The following is a 12,959-nucleotide window of genomic DNA, read 5'->3' as shown; positions in this document are numbered from 1 at the left end:
AATGGATCAAATATGTATTTATTTATTTATTTATTTATTTATTTATTTATTTATTTATTTATTTATTTATTTATTTATTTATTTATTTATTTATGCATTTCGGAATTAGGCAAAATACACAACACCCCAACAACACCCCTCCTGGTCAAACTTTTTGGTATGACCCGGTGTATCGTAAAAGACTCTAAGCCATCCATATAGCCGACAAGCGAACTAACAAGCAACAGCTGGAAGAGAGGAAACGCGGGGGCAAGGCACCCGAAATTCATTTATAATAAACACTGGTTATCACATCATTGTTAATACCCACATATTGTCAGTTTCAATGCATGATGATGTCAGTTTGTCTATAATTAATGCTTGCAGCTCGTCACTCAATGTAGGGAAATAAGGCTTGATGACTGAACTTCTCTTACATTTCCAAGGAAGAAAAACAACAAACACCTGAATATGTCAGGGAAAAACTGGAAGATTGCAGAAACACCTGTTGGATGAGCCGTGGATGCTGGCGGCAGTACAAATCAATTGGGCAACTTTGATGATATTTCTTAGCGCTAAGAAGCTTTTGGGAAACGCAGCCCTTCAGTGATGTCACATGTATGCTTCTTTTCCCCCTCAGAATTCTGACTTTAATCTCAAAATTGAGACTTTATTTTCAGAATTCCGCCTTTATTCTCAGAATCCTGATTTAGTTATAATCTCAAACATTTTCATAAAAAAGTCACTATCTGATAGTGAGCCCATTGACAGTTTTGATCTCACCTGCAATTACCACTCATCGCCATCGCCACCCAAGAGAACAAAACTGAAATTTTAGAGATGATCACTTTCACTTTAAACTCAGAACAAAACAAACAAAAAACAAACAAAAATGCAAGTGACCCTAATCATCTTCGCTAGTTTTAAATTGTGTGTGGTGTAAAAAAGAAAAAGAAAAAAAAAGTGTTTTTCTTTTGTTTTTGTTTTTTGAAATTTCAGGCGACCCTATTTGAATTTCAGGTGACCCCACTTAGGGTCGTGACCCAAAGGTTGGGAACCACTGCTTAGCGTTTAGAGAAGGGACTGTGGAGGGTAACTGGTAAATCTGTTACAGTTAGATGACACAGTCCCAAAAGGGGCTACCTTCTCTTCTCTTCCTCTGTTTTTTTTTAACCATTTTTAGCAGGTCATCATCTCTACTGCTCCATCTCTCAGACAGAGTGCTGAGAGTGCGCTCTGCCAGTGCTCTGAATAACTGAATGCCGTATTCCAACAGCGCTTCCAATTTACGAACGGTCCAGTTTGTGCGCTCTGGGCCTAGGTTGTAAAAAGTATACATGCTGCCAGGGAGTTTTTACAATTGATTGATTGATTTAATTTATTTGGATATAAAAGACAGCAAAAATCCAAGGGATGTAGGCTACATGTGAAAGTGCAGACACTTATTTCCAACATGATCCCTGGTCTTAAAAAAAACAGGACATCAATTTCCCAGTACCCCCTGTAGTCCTTCAAAGTACCCCTAGGGGTCCTAGTACCCCCATTTGAGAAACACTGGATACATGGCATGCTATTTCTGGATGTGTGGATGAGGGAAGCAGAGAAGTCATGTTTCCCACGGAGCCTGAAGGCATCACGCTGACAGGCTGACGTGTCGGGTTTCAGCAGGAGGGGGCGGGGCCAAGGGTTGCTCAATATGGCTGCGCCCTGCGTCGAATAACAAGTGTGAAGAAAGGTAACGTTAACCCGCTTTACTTTATAAAGACACGTGTATGTCTCTCAGCTGTCTGTCTGTTAGCCGTCTGTCTGTTAACTGTCTGTCTGTTAGCTGTAATACCTGTCTTTCTTTTTGTCTGTTAACGGTCTGTTTCTCAGCTGTCTGTCTTTCTTTTTGTCCGTTTCTCAGCTGTCTGTGTGACTGACAGCTCAAATGCTAGCAGGTTAGCTTAGCAGTCTGTAGCTAACGTCTGAAGTTGATTGATCTGCCAACATGAGAGTCTGTTGAAACGGCTTCACACCAACAGTCTGCTAACGGGTAGCTAACAGCCAGCTAGCAGCCTGCTAAGAGCTAGCATGACCTGCTGACTGACTGGCAGGTTATATAATCATGATTAATGACTGACAGAAACAGTCATGCACGATAATAACAACAACCCGCTCAGAAAATACTAAACACTACTGTCAAAAATACTTAATGTTACAGTCAGACGTGGAACCAGTGGTGGGCAGTGAAAATCTATACTCGAGTGAAAGTACAATTACTGCCATAAAAAAGGACTCACACTAGTTGTGTGTGTGCGTGCGTGTGTGTGTGTGTGTATAGATGTCTTCAGAGCCTCTCTCCAGCCTCTCTGAGCTGTTGCTCTGTCTGGACTCTGCAGACCTGCAGCAGCTGCAGCAGGTCAAGACCACAGTCAACCAGCAGCTCAACACAGGTGACTGTCTACCTCACTCCACACTTCTCTCTCTCTCTCTCTCTCTTTCTCTCTCTCTCTTTCTCTCTCTCTCTCTCTGAACAAAAACATGTTTTTGCCAAACAGGGCTCCAGCTATTGATCATTGTAGTAATTGAGTATTCTACCGATTATTCCTGTCAGATTATCCTATCCGATTAATCAAGTAATGCCTACCCCACACTACAGGATAATTTGCAAGATTATGGCCAAGATTCTCCCCTCCCGATTTTCTCGGGGGTGCTCCCGATTTGAAGCGCGTCGGGCAGATAATCTTCCCAAATGATCCTGTAGTGTGTGGGGTTCAAAGATTCACAATCGGGAAGACTGCCTCTTCCCAATTGTGAATCGGGCATATCTAACATGTTAGATATTTACAACCCGACAGGCGATTGCATCTTGAGCAGAGAGCCAGTAGTAGCTGCGTTTCCATTACAGTTTTTCGCAAAATAATCTGGTCCGCATCCGCTCGCAGCCCCGCACAGAAACAAAGAACGAGGAAATTGTCATCGAGGTGAAATACCCGTGCGTCTTTGAACGGGACGGAAAACTAAATGCTATACTGCAAAGCATGTAGCCTACAACAAGCGCTTAGGTCTCAGCTTCCCGCATCGGCGAGTGTCCGCACGGAAAAGTGAGTCAAATCAGCAGACGCGCCCCTCCACAAGACACCTGTGCAGACGGTTTTCGCCTGGCCGTGCACAGTAGGCCTACACCCCGAATGGACGCGGCTGTCCGCGCAAATATTAGTTAAACAAATCCTTTCAGTGCAAATGCATTATAAAAACAAAAAATAAAATTTGTTTAGAAAACGAAATGACACTACTACACCCGGTGCGCACACTGAATAGGCATTTTAAAAGTTAACGTCGAGCCCTGCTTCCAAGGTGAATCTTCGGCATAATCTTCTAGTGTGTGGGGTTGCCTTTGAACAGACGCGATTGTGTGTGTGTCCCAAGATTGAAATGTTAAAAAATCGGCTCTCTCTGTCCTGTAGTGTGTGGGCTCTCAAGATTTTTATAATCTTCAAGGATTTGAAAATCCTGTAGTGTGGGGTAGGCATAAGCGGATAAGATAACGTTTCCCCTCAAAACGATCACTTCTGGCCCATATAATAATGTGGCAGTGTGTTTATGTTGAGAGACGCTGCGCCCTGTGTGTATTTTAGTGATAGGACATTGTTTTGCTGTGTTCTGTGTTTATGTGGTCGAGCGAGGCTGTGTTTATGTGGAGAGCGCCGATAAACCGTTCAAACGCAGGGATTAAACGTTATTCTCTGATAGTTTCACAGCGGTTATGCTATAAAAACACAAATAAACACACACACACCTTCAAACCATCGAGGAATGAGCGGCAAACAGCTCAAACATTGATCAGGGAAGGAGATGTATTTCCTGGTATTAGTCCGGGGTGACTCCGCTCTGGTCTGAGAACATCTTAGCGATGCTATTGGCTGGCTGTTGCGGTGTGAACGATGTCATTGGCTGGACCCCCACGTGGACCTCTATACAATGTAACGTCCCAAAAACGTCCCGGAAAAGCAAAACAGGCAGAGGGCAGTGTCGCTCCATGTAAACACCCCCCACACACAATTCCAATGGGCTAAGTGATGATTGATAGGGAAATCTTTTGTATGCATCTATACTTTGTTTTTTGGATTCAATAGCTGCATAGTATACCTTTTAAGCTTTCAAGCTGGTTCGTGTCCGACCGATTGTGGTGGGCCAAAAATACCAGGACCACTTTCTTGTCCCAGTCCAGCCCTGTTTGATACCTATACAATAGAATACAGCACACTACAATACAGCTTTATGCAATTTGAATATGATTATTTAATGTAATTAGTGTAAAACCATACAAATACCCAATTTTGGGGCTGTGAGCGTGAGTCCCTCAGGTGGTGGCAGGCAGAGACATATTTAGCTGCCAGAGGAGCTCCTCCACCAGGAGGACAGGTTCTCCTCTGGGACTAACATGAGAACTTTGGCCAATTTTATGCGTCATTCTGACACGGAAAAACAAGTCATTCTGACACGGAAGAGATGTTCTGCTTGTGGGTGGCTGTTCTAACTACAGATTGTTTTTGTTGTTGTTGTTGGTGTGTTTTTTTTTCTGTATACGCACATCCACGGAGAATCGCATAACAAGCGTCAATAATGACTAGGGATGCACGATATATCGGCAATCATATCGGTATCGGCAGATGTTACTCATTTTTTAACATATCGGCATCGGTCCGATGTTGCTATGTTAATATCGGTATGAGCCAACATTTTCACATTGAGATGAAATAATGCAGTAAATCTATTATTTATGGGCTTTTCCAAATGTTTTGGAAATAGAGAAAAGCATTACTTTTTCAAATTCAGTCAGTGTTTTTCAGTATGCACAACATTTTATTAGTATAAAAATGTGTATTTTATAGAGATCATATCGACATCGGTAAATATCGGTTATCGACCATAACAGCAATGTTAATATCGGTTATCCGTATCGGCCAAAATTAGAGATGCACCGATTGCCATTTTCTTGGCCGGTTTCCGATTTCCGATTTTTGAATAGTCTGACTTGCCGATACCGATTTTGGCCGGTTCCGATTTTCTTTCCAAGAACAATAATTGACGGGTTATTTTTTGACGTTATTATTATTCTTTTTTTACTTTCAAAAACATCTCAAAATAAAAGTGGACAGAGCTTTTCTTTTTTGTGTAAATACAATGAATATAAAACAATTAATTCCAGTATATCCCACAGCTATCATGCATTTACTTTTCCAAAAGAAAAAAGGTGCAACAGAACAGATGGAAAGTAGCCTATGGTTAAATCTGTTACAAAGCATCTCTTCCCCTATGGGGTTTAATGTTTTTAAACCACGTCACGTGAATGCGTGCATCGTGCAGCTGCAGGTAATTGACCAAACAAAAAAAGGTGAAAGCCGACCGGTGCACAGAATCGGCTATGTGGACTGACCGGCGCCGGTCACCGGTCGAGGCCGATCAGCTGAAAATCGGCCATTTCCAGTCACGTGCCGATCGATCGGTGCATCCCTAGCCAAAATTTTCATATCGGTGCGTCCCTAATAATGACCCGTGCCAGCTGACGGGGGCAGAGTTTCTGCCGGCAGACGAATGGGGATTTCTCAATGTAAAAAACATTTAGAGAAGGTAAGCACTGTCCTGCTTATATTACCGTGATTATAATGATACAAAGCGTCTTGAAAATCGGCAAAACCTTCTCTAGGAGAACTTCTCACAGTGGAGGAGGAAGTGGATCTCTGTCTCCACCTCCTCTCGCTCTCTACCTCTCTCTCTCTCTCTCTCTCTCTCTCTTCACCTCTCTTCTCAGTGTAACGTGTAGTTTCTCCTCCAGACAGGGGAGGCGCTGTCTTGTCTAGTCTGGTGGAACATTACCTGGACTACTCCTCCTCTGAGGCCGCGCTCCTCCTCTCTTCTGTCAGAGAGCCGCATCACAAGGTGTGTGTGTGTGTGTGTGTGTGTGTGTGTGTGTGTGTGAGAGAGAGAGAATCTGAAGCTTTGGTCTTTGTTTATGTTGACTCTCCTCTGTGTACGGCACAGTGAAGCAGAAATAGACTCGTAAGTAAGGGATAATCAACTCCTAGCTGTGCGTTAAAGGATTTTAATGCACAACGTGAAGGGGAAGAACCACGTCCGAACCACGTGGTTTGCCTCCAAGTGAAGTGCATTCAAATCATTTAACGCACACATAGGAGTTGATTATCCTGCTTATGCCATGGTCATTTGCTAACAATATCAAATAAAAGCATTCGCAAATTTTTCGTGCAAGTTTTGCTATCAAAATCTAAACTTTTTCACAAACCATAACTCCTTGTTTACCTAGCAACACCTGGGGAACCGACTAATACCTGTCACAATCATTGTCAGCTTCTCATGCAATGGTTCGCTGTTCCAGTGAATAGACGAACCAGTATGGCTCTGAGGGAATCTAGTCCGCTCAGCTCGTTGAAGAACCCTTCAATTGGCTCAGCTGAGCCAGAAAGCTCGCGTTAATACCGTAGTTATGCTGGATACAGTTGACAAACAGTAAATATAACAGTAGCCTTTGTTTAACAACAAGACAAGCTAGCTATCCAGCAGTGTTAATGTCACAAAATCAATAGGAAGATTACGCACACTTGCCGGCCAATCAGAAGAGTATTCACGCAGACCATGGTATAATTAAGCAATATAGCACGAGAGCAAGTGTGTTGTGGAGAATATATCCCGCTGATAAGCTGTTACAGCTTATCAGCGGGATATATTCCACAACACCACGCAGCTTGAGTGCTATATTGCTTTTATAAAACGGTTTCCAAGTATAATAATATAATAATAATAATACTATAAGTCTGACTGGCATTGTATTCTGATAGAGTCAGTTGAAACACTACTGTAAGGCGGGACCTCTAGCAAGAAGATAGACGTGCGGGTGATTTGATTGGATCGTTCTGGAGACTGAAGTCGACATTGGCCAATCCTGGCGCTTGCTGAGAAGCTGAGAGCGTTTTGCAAAGCCCGACACCAGAGCCGTATGCCGACACCAAGTAACGTTACGTCTTATTTAGAAATGCGGGGTTAAGAGTGAGGGCGCGCGAGAGAGGGGTTAAGACATTAGCCCGCGTCTATTCTTGTACAAAACATCATTTTCTGCGAAGTATTAGTAAAGTTATAAGCGAAGATCGATTCACAAGGATCTGACAGCTGTCTCCGCCATTTGTTTTTTTTTAAACCAAAAGCTTTTAGTAAGAGAGTTGCCATGGCAACCAATAACCGAGTCCAATAACCCATGGGCATGGGTTATTGGACTCGGTTATTGGATTTATACAATGGCTGTGAACCAATCAGATTGCTTGATTTGAGAGAGCCGTTTTATAATGTGTTTTATATAAGTGTAGAAACCTGATGTTAACTTCTCTCTCTCTCTCTCTCTCTCTCTCTCTCTCTCTCTCTGTCTCTGTCTCGCTCTCTCTCTCGCTCTCTCTCTCTCTCTCGCGCCCTCTTTCTTTCTCTCTCTCTCTCTCTCTCTCTCTCTCTCTCTCTCTCTCTCTGTCTCTCTCTCTCTCTCTCTCTCTCTCTGTCTCTCTCTCTCTCTCAGCCTCTCCTGGAGAAGTTGAACGAGGCTCTCTCTCGGCCTAGCAGCCGGCTGGCCTGTCTCACCCTGCTGGGTCACCTGGTCAGGGCTCAGCCCCCCTGGGTGCACCAGATCAGCCGCTTCCCCCTGCTGGCCACCCTGCTCCGGTGCCTCAAGGTACACCTCCACATTACAGCTGTCTGTATCAGGGGTGCCCAACCTTTTTATACTCTAGATCTACATTAGGGTTGTGCCATGTCACCAAAATCCCCATCGTGATTGTTTTACAGTGAAACATCGTTTTGCACGATGGCATCGTCATTGGGGTGGGGGTTGGGGGAATAATTCATTATTTATTAAGTCGCTGCGTTGCTGTAATGCGTTCACGTTAACAGGACAGCTGAGCCTGAGCTCTACATGATACCAGCGGGCTTGAATAGGCCATTAGCCTCTGCTCTGTGCTACAGCACAGAGCCAGGCGACTGAAGTGGGCAGTGGCTGTCACTACCAGCAATTTGAATGGCGCAAAACTAACGTTAACGTTACTCACCAACAACGTGTGTGTGTTGAATTTAACTAGCAGGCAGAAAACCGACTGAATTACTGGCTGATATAACGTTAGATTCGCGTGGGCTTTTGAACCTAATGTAATGAGAGAGAGTTTAGGAGAAATGGGTAGAGAAACGCAGCTGCTGTATCTATATGGAGCGACTCCAACTTTCACTTTGGAAACAGGCGAGTTGAATTCACGGTTGAAGACTTGTACTCACTTTGGGTTGAACACAGGAAAGAACGTGAAGTTTCTTCTTTGTCTTAAAAAGTTTTCACAACAACACAGACGACACGCGCAGGGGACGCCCCGGCGACATTAAACAAGCGCTCCCTGTTCAGAGAAGCAGTGGTGCGGAGGAGGGGGAGGGGAGGCTTCCCTGAAGTGAACTGGGTGCGCTTGTTTAATGCCGCCGGCGCGTCCCCCGCGCGTCACGGTAAGTGGACTTGGTCTCTTTTATTATTAAAACGGCACAATTTTAATTCGAACAGATAATGAATTTTGATGATCCGATGTAGAAGGCTCAGAGGTCGATGGGGGGTCAGCCCATCCCAATGGTTGATGCCATCGTCCATCGTGCCAACCCTAATCTACATTTGCATTTTCCAACAGTATTTTTCTACCTGTTACACAGAGCCATTGGCTGAAAGGCTGTCCGGAGTGCGTATCCTGCATCCGATTGGAGCATCACTATGCAAGCACTCCAAACGGATGCAGGAACAGTCATTCAATGGGATAGCCTACACAGATGTGACACATTATGTCATTCATATCTAGGCTACTCCTGCATTTTGCAGCTGCAACTGTGTTGCTTTTGGCCTGTATGATGTGATTGAAATCTTGACTTCATATATTTTTTCCAGCATAGTCCCGTATGAAATATGCCACTCTGCTGCCAATAGGCTATGTGACCACAAAATAGGCTATTTTTATCAATGAAAACTATGCCCGCACTGTGTCGATTCCGTTCAGCAGATAATTATTCATTGAGCCCACGTTTCTAAATCACTGTCTGAGATTACACATTACTTCCACTCGCAAAAAAGACATGAGAGTTTTATTGAGTTTACAGTGCATAGTAGTACATAGTAGGTACATGGAGGCTCTGCTAATTCATACACTTTGATGTGCGCTTTGAATGAATGAGGAAATTGGCGTATCAGGCGTGGTAAAATCTGGAGCTGTCCATATTGCATTGTGATTGGCTAGTTGTTAAACACGTGCCACTTTTGTGGGCACGAGCTCCTGTGCATGAGCATTTTCATGCATGTGCACGAGCTCAGAGCTGGATAGGGAAATCGTAAATTGACAGACCCAGATGATAAACACCTTTGTGGTATCGTTTAGCTTGATTGCGATTGTCTGGTTAAGTAAAATCTGTCAAGTGGACAGATCCTGGATCTGTTTATCTCCGTTCGTCGTTAGGGATGGGTACCGAAACCCGGTACCAAACGGGCCCCAGGTAGAGATGCAGCGGTATGATTTTTTGACGGTATGATAACCTTGGAGAAAATTACCACGGTTTCACGGTATCACGGTATCGCGGACCTTTATGTATTCTTGTCAAATATGGCACAAAAAAAACATTTTTTTTTTACCATGAACAAAATGATAGTTGAATAGGGACCATGATGACAAAAATATATTTGGCAATGAAGTATGCCACAGCATAATTTAATTATTTGGCATGTTTGGATTTGGGTGCATAGGCAAATGCATGTTGAATTGTTGGCTGGTCTCTGCAGCTGTTGATGTGGATACCCCTCCGCTGGTGCCAGTACTACTGCTAGCCTAAAAAAAGAAAAAATACATGTTAATGTAACCTACATCTGTAATGACAGTTAACTGTTGCGAATGTGTGTGTGCTTGGATATATAACAGTACTATTCTTACTTATCATAAATGACGATTTATTTAATCTAATTTTATGTAAAACTAAAACACATAATATCAAATAGATGCTTATCTTTTGTAAAAATCGGATGGACACTGACTGCACTGGACACAAATGATTGTTTCACGTTGATGGCGCACACCCCCACTCACACACACCCCTCTCACACATTAGCCTCTGCCCCTGTGCTGAGCGCTTGTCTTTTCCCCTTCTCTCTCTCACACACACACACACACACACACACACACACACACACACACACACACACACTGTTTGTGCCTCAATTCACTGGCAGGTTGGAGGAGTCTTAGTTTCTACATTATTGAACGTTACTTCTCTTCAGTTCAATATGTTTTTGATAACGAGGCGCTGGCCAGCCTGGCCTACACAAGACGTGATCACTCAGTCAAGAAGTAACGTTACGTTAACGTTAGTCAGCTGATGCTAATTAGCCATGTTAACGATAGCCTATGATGAGTCATGAGTGTTTACGTTACGTTAATGTTAGCTACTCCTCAAACCTGCCGGTGGAAATGGTTTAGCGTTATGTCCGATGTGATGTATGATGAAGCAAGACAACGTTAAAGCAGCTACGAGCAACTTTTTCGATTGTTATTAAACAGTATAAATTTAATATCAATGCATCACATCTTACCTCTAATAGTCGACGAGACCAAAGCCGTGTGTATCTGAGATTGCTCCCTTAGGTGATTATTAAGTCTATAGTCTGTCTAAACTCGCGCCAACAGGGGGCTCTCTAGAGCGACCGGACCGGGTAACCCGGAAGTGAAACGCGGAAGTGAAACAAGGAAGTGAAACGCAGCTGCCTTCCAACGCCGTTTGCGCTGCCTAGCAACATAACATAAACAATGTGAACGCCACGCATACTCGCGGGAACATCTCTCGTTATATTCTAACAGGTTTTTGGAAGTTATTTTGTGGTTATGGCCGAAGTGGCTGCTGCAAACCGTTTCATTTCACTTCCTGATCTGCCCTGGCTACAGACACACTAACACTGGCCGATTCACTCGGGGTTCAAGCGAGACTACTCTGCGTTGCTCTCGTCGACTATTAGAGGTAAGATGTGATGCATTGATATTAAATTTATACTGTTTAATAACAATCGAAAAAGTTGCTCGTAGCTGCTTTAAGTACCTTGAATTTTGCAAATGAGGACGGCTGGTGTTGATGGGCTATCATGTTTGAGGTAGGCTATTGCCTCCTAGTGCAGCCACTCTTCGCCTGCATGTCTTGCATGTTGGCTGTCCTTCCTCCTGTAAGCCCTGGCCATCCGTTTTTCTGATAACCAAAATAGTCCCACACTACCGATTTTGTCCTTTTTTGACTGGGGAAAAAGTTCGGGGGGTTCTTCACCTCTCTGGCAGCCATTGTCACGCGGCACGCCACTCAAACAATGATGACTCCTTGATGATGATAGCTGCGGTCTGCCAGCTACTGATTGCTCTACACACACATGCAGCAGGGGGGAGGGGCCGCGTAACTGCACTCTGTCTCTGCAAGGGACCTGGGCACTTTCTCTCAGGCAAACAGCTGATACCGTGGAGAAGGTATGACGGCAAAATTTAGTGGTTTTGATACCGTGGCTTTTTCAAACCGCGGTATACCTTCAAACCGGAAACCGCTGCATCCCTAGCCCCAGGTAGGGATGTCGAAAATCATAATTTTTCTTGACCGACAACCGACACTCATTAGCCGACAACTGTCGGTTAACCGAGAAGATTAAAATGCGCTATTTTACTGTCTGTGCCCCATTAAACCTTAGGCTACCAAATGCTTGATTTTTTTTCAGTAGAAAGCGTTTATTTTTACATCTACAAGCAGAAAAAAACACATTAACAAAACGAGAAGACAAGTTAAATCCTCCAGCCATCTAAACAAAAACATTCCTCGGATAGGCTATGAGGAGCTGCACGCATTTGCAGAAGGGGGAAATACGGAGGGAAAAAACCCATACTCACGCTCACAATTCTTAAATGAATTATCTTACTGCATCTGCATGTGTCGTAAATAGTCTAATAAAACCAGCAGAAAACTAATTTTAAAAGCTCAGAACGAAACGTGTCGCTAATTCGCTAACGAATGTCGCTAACGAAATTTCCACTTTGAATAGCACATCAAGACACCGCCCCAAGCCTTCACGCTGCAGGGCGCACTGACGAAGCGCTTATTGCTCTCTCCTTCTGACATTCTCACTAATTCAACAGTGGTTTACCTGCTTTTGAGATCTGCAAAAAAATAGTTTGCTTCTCTCTCCACGCTTCTCCCTCTCTCTCTTTATCTGCGACGAGGGCTGTAGGTGGCTATTATGCTCTCTGTGTGTCCGGCTGCACGACATGACGACGAGTGCAGCAAGTCCGCACTCTGACAGCTGTCAGCATTGCGGGACTCGGGAGGATGAACAAATGAGGCAGGCTGTCCAAACTTTTTACCGATCTAATATGAGATGCAGCAGCAGAGAAATAATTATATATTAATAGCCGATGTGTTTAGAAGAGCATTCTCACTCTTGCTGTAATCGTTGTGGGATTATTACACCTGAGAGACAGACAGACCCGGAGAGAACTCAATTTACGGTAAAAGTGTGGATTCCTCAGTGAATCGATGTGAGAAGACGCAGCTTGTTTTGAAACGCGTCATTGAAAGTAACCTCATGGTCTCATGACAGCGGCTGAAACACAGAAGGAGCATGACTGACTGGCTCGCTGTAGTCTGCACAGGGCAGGGCGTCTTCTCCCCGTCTGGTCAAAGCAGAGGGGGGGGCGGGGGTGTGGCGCATGTGTGGAGCTGAGTTTATCACAGAGAGCACATCTCGCACTGCACGTCGAGGGGGAGAGAGGCGGACAGTGCACACATGCTTTTTCCATTTGGAAAAAGCCTTTCTCTCTAAATTAATGTTGTTCTGGCAGTGGCAGGAGCTTTTAATTCCTATATAATGCTGCTACAGTAACTACTTAGGCTAGTTAACATTGTTGCTT

General features: G+C 44.0%; 1 protein-coding gene across 1 annotated transcript in view; it reads left to right on the top strand.

Moving 5' to 3' along the window:
* Nucleotides 1-2,302: 2,302 nt before the first annotated feature.
* Nucleotides 2,303-12,959, top strand: part of LOC310784493 (hamartin-like) — a gene marked incomplete at its 5' end in the record, with an annotated part of 69,927 nt that continues 59,270 nt past the window's right edge. Inside the window, 3 exons of the mRNA XM_083645479.1 lie at nt 2,303-2,414; nt 5,801-5,904; nt 7,544-7,696. Coding sequence (XP_083501605.1) covers nt 2,303-2,414; nt 5,801-5,904; nt 7,544-7,696 — 369 coding nt within the window. The remainder of the gene's footprint in view (nt 2,415-5,800; nt 5,905-7,543; nt 7,697-12,959) is intronic.

This window comes from Poromitra crassiceps (genome assembly GCF_964638095.1).
Source record: "Poromitra crassiceps genome assembly, chromosome: 10".
Classification (NCBI taxonomy): domain Eukaryota; kingdom Metazoa; phylum Chordata; class Actinopteri; order Beryciformes; family Melamphaidae; genus Poromitra; species Poromitra crassiceps.
This window is presented reverse-complemented; position numbering and strand designations above follow the sequence as displayed.